Source organism: Littorina saxatilis, linkage group LG15 (assembly GCF_037325665.1).
Source record: "Littorina saxatilis isolate snail1 linkage group LG15, US_GU_Lsax_2.0, whole genome shotgun sequence".
Lineage (NCBI taxonomy): Eukaryota > Metazoa > Mollusca > Gastropoda > Littorinimorpha > Littorinidae > Littorina > Littorina saxatilis.
Window position 1 is genome coordinate 34,859,193 of NC_090259.1, and position 18,795 is coordinate 34,877,987.

The 18,795-nt window shown below is 42.5% G+C and overlaps 1 protein-coding gene across 2 annotated transcripts in view; it reads right to left on the reverse strand.

The window, feature by feature from the left end:
- Positions 1 to 18,795, reverse strand: part of LOC138949149 (uncharacterized) — a 41,209-nt gene that overhangs the window by 14,100 nt on the left and 8,314 nt on the right. For both annotated transcript variants that reach the window (XM_070320911.1, XM_070320912.1), the window contains 3 exons: positions 12,869 to 13,046; positions 11,125 to 11,318; positions 10,720 to 10,925 (listed from right to left, as the gene is read on the reverse strand). In XM_070320911.1, the coding sequence (XP_070177012.1) occupies positions 10,720 to 10,925; positions 11,125 to 11,318; positions 12,869 to 13,046 (578 nt within the window). The remainder of the gene's footprint in view (positions 1 to 10,719; positions 10,926 to 11,124; positions 11,319 to 12,868; positions 13,047 to 18,795) is intronic.

The following is an 18,795-nucleotide window of genomic DNA, read 5'->3' on the forward strand; positions in this document are numbered from 1 at the left end:
ACAAAAACATGGAAACAAACAAAAAATAATGTGCTTTAAATGTTGCAAAACATAAGTCTGCAGGGTTAGCATCGAATTACTTCGACAAAATCTCGTGACACCGTACTTACGAACCGCATATCTCGTTACGTGATTGAGTCGCTCATCAGTCATCGTGCTGTTGCCGAAATACAAGTCTTTCTGAGTCTAAGCCTGATCTAGATGGATATATTTCATCAGATGTTATTAAAATGATACTAAAAAAGTTGACATAATGCCAAGGCATGTTTTATAACAGAAAACATTAACAGCTAGGGAGTTGAGAATAATCCAATCAAAAGAGGGCTGTGGGCAGAACCCTGAGTTTACGAAACCAAAACTATGCACAGACACACTTTTTGAAAATGTCTCTCATAAAACCTCTTTGACATTGTGTTTAATACTGTACCTTAACTCAACAGTAAAAGCAATGAGAATATACGGCTTGTAAATGAATTAACTATGCCAGTGAATAATCGCACGCGAAGCCAGTTTAAATTGTTGCACATGTCCCTTTGAATATTTCTGTAACTGAAAATGGAGAAGAAATTGCATTTTCTTGGCTTTTTCCACATGGCTAGAATGCTTTTAATCAGCTCTTTTTCTACAACAGTAATACAAGATCCGTTTAAGAGTGCAGCCAGGTTGCCGTATCAAATCAAATAATAGCAATTGTACTTAATTATCTCAAATACGTACAGGTATTGAAGCTGCTGTGTATTAACATAAATACAAACGAAACACAACAACATTAGTATTACATTAAAGTATACCGTAAACTACATTATATACGTCCCCCCTCCCCCCCCCCCCCCCCCCCCCCCCCCCGCGCTCATTTAATGAGGGCGAAATAAGTGAGGGCGCCTAAAATGAGCGCTCAAGTTAAGGATTGATTGGCTGGTAAAAATAGTTAGCCAATCTAATCACATTTCTTAAGATTCGCGCTCCAAAAAGGAGGGCTCCTTTTATTTGGCGAGCATTAGATTCGCGCTGCAAAAAGGAGGGCGCATTTATTGAGGGCGCAGCTTATCGTTATGGGCCAAATAGGGTCAAACTCGCGAGCCAAACTTGCGGGCGCAAGGTAAAGATTGCACGCCGCGGATAGGCTGGTAAAAATAGTTCTCAATTTCTGTAGATGCACGCGCATTTATTGCGCCCGCATGTTTGGATCGCGAGTCGGTATAAAACTTGCAATGGAAACATTGTCGGAACGGAGACCATAGTCATTGCTTGCCACCATGGTTTCACGAGAACACAGTTTTAAAGACACCCCGGCTAGATGTAACGGTGATCTCAAAGTGTTTGTAATCAAATTTAAAAAATTCCACCAGAAGACCAAGAAGTCGGGATCGTTTGTGTTGATAATCATTGATCTATTTACTGTCAGTGTAGAGCGCCTTATTCATGGCCGTGGTTCGACAATTGTGATGTGCGTGTGTTTGTATGTGTGTATGTGTGTATGTGCGCTTATGAATATATACATAAGTGAGGGGTTTAGGTAGGATATGTGGGTATATGTATCAGTGAGAGGTTGATGTGTATGTGTGTGTGTGTGTGTGTGTGTGTGTGTATGTGTATGTGTGTGTGTGTTTGGGAAAATACTGACAATAAAAGAATCTGCCTTCTTTGAGTTACTGATAACAAAGCGCGATAAATATACATGTGTGTCTGTGTTCTTGGGAGTCAATCAGTATGTGTATGTGTTTGTGTTGGGGGGAGGGGGGTGAGGGGGGGGGAGGGGGGGGGGGGGGTGCGCGTGTATATTTTATTTCGTTAGAAACATGTACAGAAACATGTTCGTTTTATGTATTACATTTCGATTGTGAATGTCATTAGTTGTTTATAGAACAAAGTACAATAATGTGTGTGTGTGTTTGTGTGTGTTGGTGTTTGTTGGTGTGTGTGTGTGTGTGTGTGTGTGTGTGTGTGTGTTTGTGTGTGTGTGTGTGTGTGTGTGTGTGTTGGTGTGTTTGTGAGTGTATGTGTGTGTAGAGATTAAAGGGGCATTCCGGATTCTTTTTATTTTCTTTAATAAGCTGGAACTAACTGCACCCCGATTGTAGATGATTCAGAACACGAGCCAATGTACTTTCAATCCAAGCAAACAACATGCTATTTATAAATTACAAATTTCTCACATCATCAAATGCAGCTTTCAGCCGAATCTACATTGCAGCATTTGGGTTAAAGTGTACATCCCAGGGGCGAATATATACAATGCAGCCTTCGACCGATCTACATCTTTTTTTTGTATGTTCGTATTTCTACGGAGAAAACATTCAACGGGACAAGAATAATATGATTGATACCGGATCATGCTACAAACGGTGAAACAAGTACCGTTTAACTTTCGCAATTTCATGATTGTGTATCATGACACTCTTCAGCTTGAAAAAGAAAGCAAAACATCATCTTGCATAACTGGTCAATGTCTATGTTCCCGCGTGTCTATGTTCCCGGCGGGAATATAGACACACGTAAACATAGACACGCGGGAATATAGAGCCGACTCCCATGATTGATGCAAAGGACATTTTCGCCCACATGTTGCAATGTACATTTTCGGCCGTAAGCGGCACTGTATATTCGGCGGAAGACAGAAATGTTTATGTGGCCCAAATATGCAATATATGATGTTCGGCCATGCAAAGGCTACATTGTTTATTGAGACCTAGGTTGCTATAGCTACTTCTTCGGTGGAAAGTTGCATTGCGTATTCGGCTGAATTCCGATCTTAGAAATTAAAGGGACATCACACCCTTGACAGCGACATAGTGTTCAGAAACAAACCAAAGTTTGGTGAGACCACAATGAAGGAAACAAAAAAATCAAGGTTAGGAGTATTACATTGCAGAGAAATGTCTTTATTTTCAAAATGCTTCAATACACAACAAAAATAAATGTATGAGGGTACGCGGTATCGAAGTGTGCCTATTCTTCAATAATGTTTGCATGCATTTCTTATTTTGGAAATAAGTACAAAGGCAAAACATGCGCATAACACGACATTCCGATTGTAAGTTAAATTTTACCCATGATAATGCTTGATTGTGAGTGAAATGTTACCCAGGATGCATTACAACCACTTACAGATGACTGGAAATAATGCATCTTGGGTAAAATTTCACTCACAATCGGAATGTCGTTTTATGCGCATGTTTTGCCTTGGTACTAATTTACAAAATAAGAAATGCATGCACACATTATTGAAGAATAGGCACAATTACCTACCGCGTACCCTCATGCATTTATTTTTGTTGTGTATTGAAGCATGTTGAAAATAAAGGCTTTTCTCTGCAATGTAATACTCCTAACCTTGATTTTTTTGTATCCTTCATTGTGGTCTCACCAAAGTTTTGTTTTGTTTACAAACACTATGTGTTAAAGAGGCATTCCAGAGCAATTTTTGCCTCCCTTTTTTTTTAGGTGATCTGAATCCCAACCTTACAAACCATATTCTACCCAAGTGTTAGGCTCAGTGCTGCTCGTTTTCACAGTCACAAAACACCCCAAGGTTTTACACACACAACAAACATAATGTCCTATAAAAACTCACCGCTGGAAAACAGCCTTCTTGCTCTTGGTTAGCCGCGATCATGTTTCAAAGATTAAATGCCGGTCGTCCATTTGAAGTATTTTCATGTTAAGGGAAGTAAATGCTGTATGCTTAATGTTTTGTGAAAATGGTGTTACCTCCCTTACACCGATATGAGACCATGACGCCATAAAACGGCAGATAAAGTGGTAACCAAGTCGAGCGAAATTAATTAATTGGAAAATGATTATAGTCAACAAAAAGCAGTTAGCGTGACTTCCAGCGGTCATTGTTCAATGTAAAGTATGTTTGAAGCGTATGTAAGAGAACAAGGTGATCTGTGCTTGGTCTACAGTGGTTTACGGCGGGAAGCACTGTGCCTTTAATCTCGAGGAAGCTCGCATTCCACCACAAGAAACAAACTCCAGTATTCACGAAATACGTCACTTTTTGGCCAAACAGCAATGTTGATATTCGTTTGTAGTTCACAGAATGGTCGTGACGTAACAGCGAACCCCTTAGCGGTACTTAAATTGCATCAACAAACGTTTTGTATGCTTCACAGTCGGGGGAGACCATCACCCTTTTCAGAAATCGTCGCTCTGACCCCGACTGTAGAGCAAACAGCTTGTGCGCAACCACACTTTCAGTCCAAGCAAAAGGCACACGATGTCTAAGTAAATAGCGTAGCCCATATATAAAATGTTACAATCGTTTGTTATAAAGTGCAAGGGCTTATACGTCGTCTTCTTCTTCTTCTTCTTCGAATCTTGTGGATGCCTCGTCGACGAGAAATATATTCCACAATAGAGGGGCGCTTTTTGCAGACTTGCTGTAGTGCACCGGTGATTAAAAGTCCATGGAAGGATGGGAAGAGGGGGGAGAAGGTGGTGGTTGGGTATTAAAATCAGAATATCTACAGTTTTAAAAACAGGGCGTAGGTGGCCAATGCTACCGGGATGGGGTGGGAGGGACCCATCCTCTCAGGGAGGTCCTGAAGGCGGGGATGGACGGGGCCATGATGGAGTCTGCAGGCAGAGAGTTCCAAAGGCGGATGGCGTCTGGGAAGTAGGAGTATTTGTACGCATCGCAGCTTGGCTGGGCCTGGACTCACTTGTCGCCGTACGTGTCCCCTCAAGGTCATTGTGTGGGCTTTCTTTGTGTTGACGGTAGTCGGTACAGAAACATCGACGTTGTTCACTATATACAACCATGTAGCAAAAAGCTCCGGAGGGCATCTTTACTGCGGCATTTTTTGTAACTTTGACTTTGACTTTGACAGTTGACTTTGGTGTTTTTCTTTTTTTTTCTTCGGATGTTTGAAAAGGACTTCAGAGTTCATTGTATCAATTACGATTTTTAAACTTGCACATGTAACTCCTTTATGTCACTGCCATCTTTGTTATTTGTTTGTTTCCAAAAGGTTGCCAAGCGAAAATCGGTGATAAAACTGGAAGAATTGTGTTTTGTTATGATATTTTTTTCCAAAGTTAATACAAAACGGAGAGAAACTTATGCTGTTTTTTCTTTATATTAAATGCAGCCCTCTCTCTCTCTCTCTCTCTCTCTCTCTCTCTCTCTCTCTCTCTCTCTCTCTCTCTCTCTCTCTCTCTCTCTCTCTTTCTCTGTGTTTTTTTTAATTTTACTACTTGTACAACGTGATATGACATTGGCAGGAAAAAAAAGATAAGTCAAGAGTTGGTCATCAAATGGAAATATCGACACCACAGTCCCCAAAAGACGCCGGGCGCCGGCGTCTTTTTGGGGCGGGCGTCTTTTTGGGGTGTAACAGGCAGCCTGAAGGCACACAAACTGATTCACACTGTCCTCAAACTACATATGTGTGATGTATGCAATATATAAGGCGTTCACTCGATCACACAGCTTGCAGGAACACAAACTGATTCACACTCTCCTACAACTACAGGTGTGTGATGTATGCAATATATAAGGCGTTCACTCGATCACACAGCTTGCAGGAACACAAACTGATCTTTCTTTCTTTATTTTGTGTTTAACGTCGTTTTCAACCATTCAAGGTTATATCGCGACGGCACAAACTGATTCACACTCTCCTACAACTACAGGTGTGTGATGTATGCCTTAAGGCTTTCACTCGGTCAGGCAGCCTGAAGGCACACAAACTGATTCACACTGGCCTCAGATGACAAGCCTTAGTGAAACCATTACCGCACAAATCACACACATGGGGCTTCTCACCTGTGTGTACTGGAACACACACTGATGAATTCACCGTGACTTTCGCCGGACAACCAGCGCTTCAGCACCTTGTCACAAACGTACACCCAGACACCCTGAAACTGAGACGCACTGTGGCCAAAGCCACCTTGATGTATAAAATCAAGTGGGGCCAGGTCGCGGTCAAGCCCAGGAAAGATGTCCTGAATCCGAAGGATCGACAACTCAGAGGACACAACAAATCCTTCTTCCCCTCAGCAATCAGCCTGTGGAAGGACGTTCCAGAAGAGGCGACACGAGCCCCGTTCCCCCAGTCATTCAAGACCTCTGTTGAGGCTTGGCTGCGGGGCATCCAGGCTCACAAACCCTCCCCCTCCAACACTTGTTTTTAGTTGTTATATTTTGGTTTGTATTTCTCTTCTTTCGTACCGCTCTCCTCCCCCTCTTGCCCTACCCCTCCCCACTCTCTTCCTTGGGCTCAGAGTCCTGCTAAGTGTCTGGGGTTGCCAGTATAGGGGTCCCCTTTTGGGGACTTCAACGCTTAAGTCTAGTTACCTGGCTCAAGCCAAACATTTTGTGTTTTTTTAGTGGTTTCAAAAAGAGCAGCCAGAAACAAAACGTTGAGAATTTTCTTGAATTTTTTCTAGTGATGAAAATTTCCGTGGGTGTAAATTTCAAATTAGTTTTCGCTGGAATCAATTGTCACTTTTACGACTATTTATCGTTGGAAATGTCCCTTGAAAGGATTTATTATCAACAATAAAACGTAAGTTACATTCGTGTGAAGGCCAATTGTAAGGTCAGAATAAATTATTTAAAGGTGATGAAACTGTTGTCTGTCATATTTGATGCATAAAAGATAATTCCATAAAAAAAATACAAGATTTAAAAAATGAACGCCATGACACACACACTCCGAGTGTGTGTGTATCTGTGCGTATATCTGTGTGTGTGTGTGTGTGTGTGTGTGTGTGTGTGTGTGTGTGTGTATGTGTGTGTGTGTGTGTGTGTATGTGTGTGTGTGTGTGTGTGTGTGTGTGTGTGTGTGTATGATGTGACCTATCGACGCTGATGCATTGGAGATCTATCGATGTGCGGATCTAACGATGCTGGGATCTATCGATGCTAAACCTATGAATTACGGGTTCATGTCGATGTTTCCACGTATCTATGTTTCCGCGTGTCTGTTTCCGCGTGTCTCTGTTTCCGTGTGTCTATGTTCCCGTTAAAGGGGCATTCCAAAGCAATTTCTGCCTCCCTTTTTCGTTTACCTGATCTGAATTCCAACCTTCCTAACTACTACCCATGTGTTAATCTCGAGGAAGCTAGCATTCCACCACAAGAAACAAAATCCAGAATTCACGCAAGAACGCAACTTCTTCGCGCGACGCCATTTTGGAAAGCAATGACTGGTTTCCGTTCCAAGATTTTGGACAACGCGCGAGTAAAATAGGAGGGCGGAATTCTTAACTTTCGCGCGCAATAAATGCGGGCGCAGTTTGACACTATTTGGTCCATATTGATAAGCTGCGCGCTCCAAAAAGGAGCGCGCAGTTACTGCGGGCGAATAAACTGCGCGCTCCTTTTTGGAGCGCGAATTAAATGCGGGCGCATCTTAAGAAATGTGATTTGGTTGGCTAACTATTTTTACCAGCCAATCAATCCTTAACTTGAGCGCTCAATTTAGGCGCCCTCACTTATTTCGCCCTCATTAAATGAGCGCTCAACTTGACCCTATTTGGCCCATAACGATAAGCGCGAATCTATTGCTCGCCAAATAAAAGGAGCCCTCCTTTTTGGAGCGCGAATCTTAAGAAATGTGATTTGATTGGCTAACTATTTTTACCAGCCAATCAATCCTTAACTTGAGCGCTCGACTTGGGCCTATTTGCTCTTTCATACTGGTCTTCTCTGGCTTGTGTTAAAAAAAAAAATCGATCGCCTTTCCTTTGTGTACGGGCCATGCTTGGGTACTTTGAACGAACTTTTGGATTATTCTTCAATCAATCAATCAATATGAGGCTTATATCGCGCGTATTCCGTGGGTACAGTTCTAAGCGCAGGGATTTTTATTTTTATTTTTATTTTTTATGCAATTTATATCGCGCACATATTCAAGGCGCAGGGATTTATTTATGCCGTGTGAGATGGAATTTTTTTACACAATACATCACGCATTCACATCGGCCAGCAGATCGCAGCCATTTCGGCGCATATCCTACTTTTCACGGCCTATTATTCCAAGTTACACGGGTATTTTGGTGGACATTTTTATCTATGCCTATACAATTAGTCCAGGAAAGACCCTTTTGTCAATCGTGGGATCTTTAACGTGCACACCCCAATGTAGTGTACACGAAGGGACCTCGGTTTTTCGTCTCATCTGAAAGACTAGCACTTGAACCCACCACCTAGGTTAGGAAAGGGGGGAGAAAATTGCTAACGCCCTGACCCAGGGTCGAACTCGCAACCTCTCGCTTCCGAGCGCAAGTGCGTTACCACTCGGCCACCCAGTCCAGTAACATTGCTGCAGCCCACTGCTGCACAGTGCAAATTCACCATTTTCAAGGCGAAGTGTCTGCACTGAAACGAAACCTCTCACAGAGCTATCAAAACATGCCCGCAGTTTGAAGCAGATTTCGCAAGACCACGCAAGGTATTGCAGATTTATCGCGTGACTTCGCGGCGCTGGCCGATAGGGCAAGTCGCCTATTGAGAAGACTTATAAGCATCTGAGATGGTACCCGACAAAAAAAAAACTGTAAATCCACGCCTATCAAAGATTGATTTATTTTTTCTTCACAAGCTATTTGCAAAATTAACAATCTATACGTCCATAACACACACTTTGACCAAAGTGAACTCGCTTTAAATTTCTATCTTCCGTTTTGGACACAACGACAAATTGCTCTTTTTTTCCCAGTGGGAACGGCTCGTAAAGGCCCCGTCCCGACTGTGTGAGAGAAAAACAAGTCGCGTAAGGCGAAAATACAACATTTAGTCAAGCTGTCAAACTCACAGAATGAAACTGAACGCAATGCAATTTTTCAGCAAGACCGTATACTCGTAGCATCGTAAGTCCACCGCTCGTGGCAAAGGCAGTGAAATTGACAAGAAGAGCGGGGTAGTAGTTGCGCTGAGAAGGAAAGCACGCTTTTCTGTACCTCTCTTCGTTTTAACTTTCTGAGCGTGTTTTTAATCCAAACATATCATATCTATATGTTTTTGGAATCAGGAACCGACAAGAAATAAGATGAAAGTGTTTTTTAATTGATTTCGAAAAGTTAATTTTGATCATAATTTTTATATTTTTAATTTTCAGAGCTTGTTTTTAATCCAAATATAACATATTTATATGTTTTTGGAATCAGAAATTGATGAAGAATAAGATGAACGTAAATTTGGATCGTTTTATAAAAAAATTATTTTGTTTACAATTTTCAGATTTTTAATGACGAAAGTCATTAATTAATTTTTAAGCCACCAAGGTGAAATGCAATACCGAAGTCCGGCCTTTGTCGAAGATTGCTTGGCCAAAATTTCAATCAATTTGATTGAAACATGAGGGTGTGACAGTGCCGTCTCAACTTTTACAAAAAGCCGGATATGACGTCATCAAAGGTATTTATCGAAAAAAAGAAAAAAATTTCCGGGGATATCATTCCCAGGAACTCTCATGTAAAATTTCATAAAGATCGGTCCAGTAGTTTGGTCTGAATCGCTCTACACACGCACAGACAGACACACACACACACACACACACACACACACACACACACACACACATACACCACGACCCTCGTCTCGATTCCCCCTCTATGTTAAAACATTTAGTCAAAATTTGACTAAACGTAAAAAGAAGGCAAGAGCCACTGGTCGTCGTGCTGTATTGTCGGGCGTCTTCCCCGCAACGTCTATAATATCTTCCGCTTGACTACCATTAGGAATCTGATTTTATGCACACACCCTATGCCTCACAATTCCAAGCTACTCACCAAATTTGAGCTCAATTGACCCCAGAGTACTAGAGATACAAGTCTAATTCGTAGACAAACAGAGAAACAAACAAACAAACAGACAGAGTGAAACCTATAAGCCGCTTTGTTACAATCATAAAGGTGGCTTAACAATAGTGGCCCGGTGTGTTTTAAAAGACCCATAAATGTCCTTCATATGTTTAGACGACTGTGAGGACCTGAATCCCCTGATCACGATCATTGCTAGCATGCTCAGAAAGGAGCCTAGCACACAACGTATCACTGATTATCACATGTGGGGGAAAATTGTAAGGATTCCGAAGGGTCCGATTCGGGCAGTGGCGATTCCGGCAGTGGCGCTTTGGGAGGGCGCGATTAAGGAAGTGGCAATTCGGGAGGGCGCGATTAAAAAAAATGGCGATTCAGGAGGAAGTGATTTAGGGAGGGGCGATTCGGGAACTGAAATTCGGGAGGTGTTGATTCGGAAGAAGGGAGATCCAAGACTGGACGATTCGGGACGTCAACGTCTGAGCGATTGCTGATCTCTCGTCCAATATTCCAGGCGGTAAATTCCCGGAAATATCCCACTAACCTTAGCTGTCTCCAATATCCTCTCAGTCGATACTTTATGATAATGCATAAAATAAATATAAAGCAAAGAAATCCAGGTAGGCCCTACTGCTCAAAGCGCAGTACAATCAAAATAAAAACAAAATCAGTAGCAAACAGTGCAAACACTTACACAAACACCCAACACCGTTCCACACACACAAACACACACTCACACACACACACAAACGCACACACACACACACACACACACACACACACACACACACAGAATGGAACAAAGCAGTCCAGAATAAAGACCAACATATCAAGCAAATCAGCCCATCGATGACATCCAGCCTGAGATAAAATGTTTTATTACAGTAAACATTTACGAAAAAGGTGTACTCACAAAAACTATGATTTAATATCGATCCTTACCTCTGAAAGCCCGGTTTAGGGTCGTACGTATGCGTTCTGGTCTGAAAGACTCGGCTGGTCAGATAGATGTATTTCTTGCACTCGTTTTTGGGCAAGGTACTGTTGAGATATCTCAGAATACTGATGTTGCTCTTTGTGTTCGTCGGCCCCCAGTCATACACAAAGAACTGTGTGTAGAAGAAGAAACCTGCGGCATCAGGATTTTTCTGCGACCGTGTGAAGAAAAAAAAGAGTCTGTCGTAGTTGTGGGGTTAAACAGAGCGAAAAGAGAGATATATACATAGCCTCACCAAATTTGTATCGATTTCTCAAGTCAAAGTCGGTCAAGAAAAACTCGAAAATCGTCACACACACACACACACACACACACACACACACACACACACACAGCATGTATATACTTACCATGAACTTGTGATTGGCGAAGTCCTTGATGTTGTGGTGGTGAACAGGCACAAGCACCTCATCCATGTCTATGCCCATGACGTAGCTATATCCCTTCAGGCGCTGCGTGCACTCCAAGATGGGGAAGGACTTGTCATGGTCTCCTTGGTCCTTCACGAAGCGTTTAAGGTCTAACCCCCTTCCGTAAGGTTTCCCTGGAAAGAGCAGAGCCAGACTTTCGTAAAAGAGGTTTCAAGAATCCTCAAAAGGCAAGGGGAAGGATTTATCATGGTCCCCTTGGTCCTTCACAAAGTGTTTCAGGCCCAACCCCCTTCAGTAAGGTTTTCGCGGTTGGGACAGAAACAGACCTTTTTAAAGAAGTTTCTTTAAAGACACTACCTCCACTTGGACACATACAAAAAAATAGACGATGTTCGGAAATACCTGTTTATGGATTGTTGGAGAGTTACTTGTCCTTGCTTTTTCTTGGCAACACTGAGGCAAGCTACATGTGATATTGGCTACTAGCGAGCGGCTTGTCTCCAAACGTGGTCGGTGATCTGAGCCAGTAAAATAATGCGAACGACTGACATTCTACTGAGAATTCGCTCCGATATGTGCTTTCTGCACTGACCACTCATTATAACGCTTTTTTGAAAATACGCACATGGGGGCTGCATCACGATCGGCATTGCCGATGTGATCGCGACCCTCGATTTACAGATCGAGCGAGACCTTCTGTTTAAGATTCTCTTTTAAAGGCATGCACACTCCTCCCCGTCAAAAACAAGTTCGGCTCACCATCTCAAATCTTGATAGGCTTTGACGCAGCTAGATAAGACCATCCCTCTATTTGGCCACAAACTAAAAATCAAAACTCTGACTGCTCGCTTGTATGAGTTTGATTTTTGTATGACTTACTCAGAAAACCATTGATTGTTTTACCAAATTAATTCATCAAAAAATTCCAACGGGTGGCACCAAGTTTCGCTTCGTGTGATTTCAAGCAATTTAGACCCCGCGACTTGCTGTCATCATATCGGGTGGCACCAAGTTTCGCTTCGTGTGATTTCAAGCAATTTATATAAGATCCCGCGACTTGCTGTCATCATATCGGGTGGCACCAAGTTTCGCTTTGTGTGATTTCAAGCAATTTAGACCCCGCGACTTGCTGTCATCATATTGGGTGGCACCAAGTTTCGCTTCGTGTGATTTCAAGCAATTTAGACCCCGCGACTTGCTGTCATCATATCGGGTGGTACCAAGTTTTGCTCCGTGTGATTTCAAGCAATTTAGACCCCGCGACTTGCTGTCATCATATCGGGTGGCACCAAGTTTCGCTTCATGTGATTTCAAGCAATTTATATAAGATCCCGCGACTTGCTGTCATCATATCGGGTGGCACCAAGTTTCGCTTCGTGCACCTCAGTCCGGGTTACAAAGGGGGAAACAACTCACCAGGCAGAGGCTTGAGAATTGAGCCCCATTTGTTTGAAATACCTCAACACCTTCTAGGCTGGCTTCTGGTTTTAAGTATTCCCTGATAAAGTGAGCTGGAATGCAGCCGGTCTATACCGGTTCTCTAACTTGATACCAGGGCTGATATGTACCAATCGAGTGGGAGCCAGTCTCGGGGTCGGATTGGTTGAAATTGAGGTTTGTTTGTGATTATAACCAATCCGACCCCGCAGCTTAGTCCCACCAGGTTTGTAACTTTCTCGTGCATCCCAGCCCTGGTTACTAGTATTACTTATAAATAACTCACCAGGCAGCTCATACGGTAGAGGGTTTAGGAGCCCCATGTCCTTGTAGTATCTGAAGACCTTCTGGACGGGTTCCGGGTTGTCGGCATCCATGATCTGAATGTGGTCCACACCAAGCAATCGCTGCACCTCAAACCACTCCATCAACTTGTTGGGATCCAGTTGATCTCCGAAGGCTGCCTGTAATCAGTGTATAAAACAAAACGTTTAAGATATTCACTTGTTTCATGTTTCTTCTTCGACTACATCTTCTTCTTCCAGCCATACTTCGTTTTCGGGGGTCGTATGCTTAGTATTTTCGGACGTTTTCGAGTTTCTATAACCGACCCAACTCTGACATGGAGTACATGTTCTTTTCCGTGCGTTACTTGGTCTTGTGCTTGCGTGTACACACGAAGGGGATAAGGCAGTAGCAGGTCTGTTGCTTATGGAAAACAAAGTTAAGATGTCCATTTTATTATATTTTTATTTTATTTTATTTTATTTGGAAAAAAAACGAAAAGGAAGTATGACTGGTCTGCTAATTACATAACATCGATCGTATTAGTGTGAAAGCGTGAAATACAATATCCTGTCACGTTTTGATATCACAGAAAGTAACAGCCTTCTTTGCTTTATTCTTCAATCAATCAATCAATCAATATGAGGCTTATATCGCGCGTATTCCGTGGCGGTACAGTTCTAAGCGCAGGGATTTTTTTTTTTCATGCAATTTATATCGCGCACATATTCAAGGCGCAGGGATTTATTTATGCCGTGTGAGATGGAATTTTTTTACACAATACATCACGCATTCACATCGGCCAGCAGATCGCAGCCATTTCGGCGCATATCCTACTTTTCACGGCCTATTATTCCAAGTCACACGGGTATTTTGGTGGACATTTTTATCTATGCCTATACAATTTTGCCAGGAAAGACCCTTTTGTCAATCGTGGGATCTTTAACGTGCACACCCCAATGTAGTGTACACGAAGGGACCTCGGTTTTTCGTCTCATCCAAAAGACTAGCACTTGAACCCACCACCTAGGTTAGGAAAGGGGGGAGAAAATTGCTAACGCCCTGACCCAGGGTCGAACTCGCAACCTCTCGCTTCCGAGCGCAAGTGCGTTACCACTCGGCCACCCAGTTCACTCTAAACTGAAGTGACCCACTTTTAAACACTCTTTTTTTTTTTTTACCCATTTTGAACACAGTGTAAAAGCTCATAATTCTACTAACTAAAATAGCACACATTTCATTTGAACACTAGAGTTTGCCATGTGTAATTACCCGCTATTACGAGTTAGTCGTGTGACAGAGTTTTCTTGCACACGAGACTGTAGATGTCTCGCGACGGCGTAGCCGAAGTGAGACAGCAGCAGTCGAGTGTGCAAGAAAACTCTCTGTCACACGACTAACTCGTAATAGCGATTATGTCTCACAGCATAGGCATAGAAAGACAGAAATGAGTTTTGGGGGACGAAATAGGCACAAAACAAGACTGAACAAGTCGCGTAAGGCGAAATTACTACATTTGGTCAAGCTGTGGAACTCACAGAATGAAACTGAATGCACTGCATTTTTTCACAATGACCGTAGTCCGCCGCTTGTGCAAAAGGCAGTGAAAGTGACGAGCCTGTTCAGCGCGGTAGCGGTTGCGCTGCGCTGCATAGCACGCTTTACTGTACCTCTCTTCGTTTTAAAGGGCAGCTGTCGGGTTGCCTGGTCTCAAAAATGCGCGGAGTCGCGTGCAAAAACGCGTTTAAGAGTTTTCCGAGTTGATTCAACTAAAGACTGTTGATTTGGTCCAGAAGAAGACACTTTCATCATTAGTTTGAAACCATTAAAATGCGTGAAACTTTCTGCTAGTTCTCACAATCCGCAAAAAAACGAAGCAGTTGGCAGGCCGAAACGACTCAAAATCCGCGACCGACAACTCTGTCAGCACAAGAAAGACGCCGCAGCGTTAGCCTTGCTGTGACGTCACTCGAGGAAGCCGATAAGGCCGCTGTGAAGTTTACAGTACAATGTAGACTACAGCTGGACATCTGTAATGCTGTACGCGTGATTGATTCTTGCACAAAGTAAAGTATTAGGATGGTGGTATCTTCTCAAGACCCACGTTCCCATTTTCTCTTCTTTGATCTGACCGACTGCAACCTTTACAAGTCATTTCTAAAGGGCACCCGTTTAATGAACCAAAAGAAGAGATGGTTCTACCAAAAAAATAGATGCTTTCACCAAAAGAAAAGATGGCTTGAGTGACAAAGAACTAAAGTACCCCCAAAAAATTTGATCCGCCAAAAGAATTGCTGTCTGAACAAAAAATAAAATAAACTGGCAAAAGCAAATATACTCAGGCAAAAGAAAATATAATCAGGCAAAAGATTTACTACTTCAGGCAAAAGAAAATATAGTTTCAACAAAAGAAATGGATAGTCATTCTCCAACACAGTGAAACACAGTGTGAGTGGTGGTCATTGTTTTGACTCACTGATTTCGCTTTCCCACTGTTTTCGACGATACACATCCTTAGGAAATAGATGTCCCGATCGATTCGAACACTCAATAGCACAACAACCACCTGTCGGCATGATTTTACGCCCGTGTCCAGAGGTGATTTGTGATCACAAATTCAGCTGAATCAAGCAAGGACACAGATTCTGTCAGTTGAAAATGGAGTTTGAAGGTGGAGAGATGGATTTTGAGAGGATCGATCCAGTGAGATTTAATAATGATACGTCGGAGTCTGACAGTGAGCCACCAGCTACAAGACGACGGGGAATTGGAAAGCAGTGGACCAAAGACCGAGAATTCACATCGTGTGAAGAATCAGCAATCTACATGAAGGAGGTATGTTTTCGGTTTTTGTTGTTGTCACGCGTCTGTATATCCGTCCATATAGCAGTTAGTTAGTTAGCTGTTGCTTTTCGGGTCCAGCGGACCATAATAGGCCAAATCAGGACCCCGTCCATATAACAGTCCCTGGAAAAGGAGCTCAAGACTGCCATCCGAGAGACCGAAGACTGAAAAGGTTGAATCATCGTCCTGGGCTGACTTCGAGGAGTATGCCACATGTCGGAGGTCGGTGTGGAAGATTACAATCGACGAAAACAATCAGTTTTTCTGCAACTGTCCAGAGTTCCTCAAGTGCTACGTGTGTCATCATTCCATGGGCATGGAGATTCGTCTGGAGGTGACCAACCCCCCTGCCCAGGCCAAGACCATCCCAATCGGCCAGAAGCGAAAGCGCGGGCGCCCAAAGCTGTCGAGACCAGCGCTTATCAGGCAGTGAACACACTGATCTTGACTGCTCTGTACACTGATTTCATCATTTTCATTTAACTTTCTTTGGACGTACAATTATGATTATGATATGGAGTGAGACTATTTTGTCTCTGAAAGTACACTAAACTTTATATTTTTTGCTGACAGTAGCTATTTTGTTGTTGAAATAATTCGGTTTTTTGTTGAGAATTCGTTTGCAAGTCTCATTTCTTTTTTTGGTAGAATCAATCGGTTTTTTGCTAGAGGCATCTATTTTGTGGGTGGAAACATCCGATTTTTTGTTGGAATATCTTTTGCTAACTATGCAATTCTTTTGGTGAAAGCATCTATTCTTTTGGTGATTTAATTTATTGCCTTTCTAAAGTGGTTCACATGCTGTTGCTACTCCTCCAGTCCACCCGGTTAAACCATAAAGTTGCTCAACCACAGACCCTCGTGTCCCTTGTCAGCAGACACTGTACACTTATGAAGAAGGTCCGCTTGAGGTGTCACACCAATTACCGTGTACGTGTGAGGTACTGAATTCAAGACAAAAGCCAACTCTGTCGGTGGGAAAATCTAGGAAAGAGATGATGATAATACATCTTCAGTTACTCACTCAAGTAGATAGACGAGATAAGATAAAGGGAAGAGAGACGGCGACAAAGATGAAACAGTGGATCTAGTGTGGAAAATGGGGGAGGGGGGTTCGGCCGCAAAAAATCAAAGATGAATTTGTCAAACTGTGTTTGTGATGGTTATCGTGTGTGTGTGTGTGTGTGTGCGTGTGTGTGTGTGTGTGTGTGTGTGTACCGTATGTGTGTGTGTGCGTGTGTGTGTGTGTGTGTGTGAATAGAATAGAATAGAATAGAATAGAATAATCTTTATTGCCATGAAACACACAGTTTATAAGGCACGTAATTAATTAACAAAGAAACTGTAGTAAAAGAAAACATCACCGTTTTTTGAAACATTCGTAAACAAACTGTGTGTGTCTGTGTGTCTGTGTGTCTGTGTGTGTCTGTGTGTGAGTGTGTTTGTGTGTGTGTGTGTTTGTGTTCCTCGACGCATGACAATATCTGCCAATAAGTTGAACAAAAACAGGGTTCAAGTGGAACAAATGCAGGAGGGGGACGGAAGACATGTTATGAACTCCGTTTTTTACTGCGAAATTTTGGCCTGGGAGAAGTCACCCCATCCTAAGTTTCTCTTCACCTACCCGTGAACAGGGCCGGACTACCGGGGGGGTTATGGGGGTTGCGCAACCCCCCCCCCCTAGCCTGAACATGTACCTTACTTATTTAAAACATTTTTTATTATTGCTTATTTTATGCCGTTTCATGCAAGGAGCGACCATTTTCTTATCTCAGAATATGACCTACCCGGCATCAGCTTCAGGGGGCTTCGCCCCCTGACCCCCGACCCCGCCCAGGGGCGGACGAGGGGGGGGGGGGTTTCTAGGGTTTCCGGACCCACCTTATAAATATAAAAATATAAAAATATAAAAATATTGAATGAGGTATGCATTTCTTTATTTTACATTGAGTTTCAATTTTGGGGGTCATAATCAGTGACAAAATCTGCTGCCTGAAACTGGTAATGATCATCCTCAGAATGCACCAGATTGCACCATTTTGCATCCTTTTTTTCAAAATTTTCCGGGGGGGCATGCCCCCGGACCCCCCTAGCAAGCTAGGCGCTTCGCGCCGTCGGCTCGGCGCTTCGCGCCTTCACACCCATATCTTCACAATATACTTTTGAACCCCCCCCCCATAAAATGAACTGATCCGCCCCTGGTGAAGTATGCTTGAGGGCTTGACTAGACAACCCGATTGCGCCCATTACACGGCATAAAGAGAGCACCGTTCAACCCGGCCGATTCCGCGGCTGACGTCACGCGTCCAAGGGAAGTAATTTTCGAGCGGGCTGCATTGACTCGGCCAAGAATGCAAACTTTCTTCGATTAAAGACATTGTAGCATGTCTAAAGTCTTCGGACTTGTGTTATCAAGCTGTCAAAATCACCAAGTAACTTTTAAGTATAGTTTCAGTTACATGATAACTCATTCTAAGGAACAGATTTTGAGAGCCACAACCCGACAGCTGCCCTTTAACTGTCAGAGCGTGTTTTTAATCCAAACATATCATATCTATATGTTTTTTGGAATCAGGAACCGACAAGGAATAAGATGAAATTGTTTTTAAAACGATTTCGGAAATTTAATTTTAATCATGATTTTTATATTTTTAATTTTCAGAGCTTGTTTTTAATACAAATATAACATATCTATATGTTTTTGGAATCAGAACATGATAAAGAATAAAATAAAAGTAATTTTGGATCGTTTTATAAAAATATAATTTTAATTACAATTTTCAGATTTTTAATGACCAAAGTCATTAATTAATTTTTAAGCCTCCATGCTGAAATGCAATACCGAAGTCCGGAGATTGCTTGGCCAAAATTCCAATCAATTTGATTGAAAAATGAAGGTGTGACAGTGCCGCCTCAACCTTTACAAAAAGCCGGATATGACGTCATAAAAGACATTTATCGAAAAAAAGAAAAAAAACGTCTGGGAATATCATACCCAAGAACTCTCATGTAAAATTTCATAAAGATCGGTCCAGTAGTTTACTCTGAATCGCTCTGCACAGACAGACAGACAGACAGACAGAC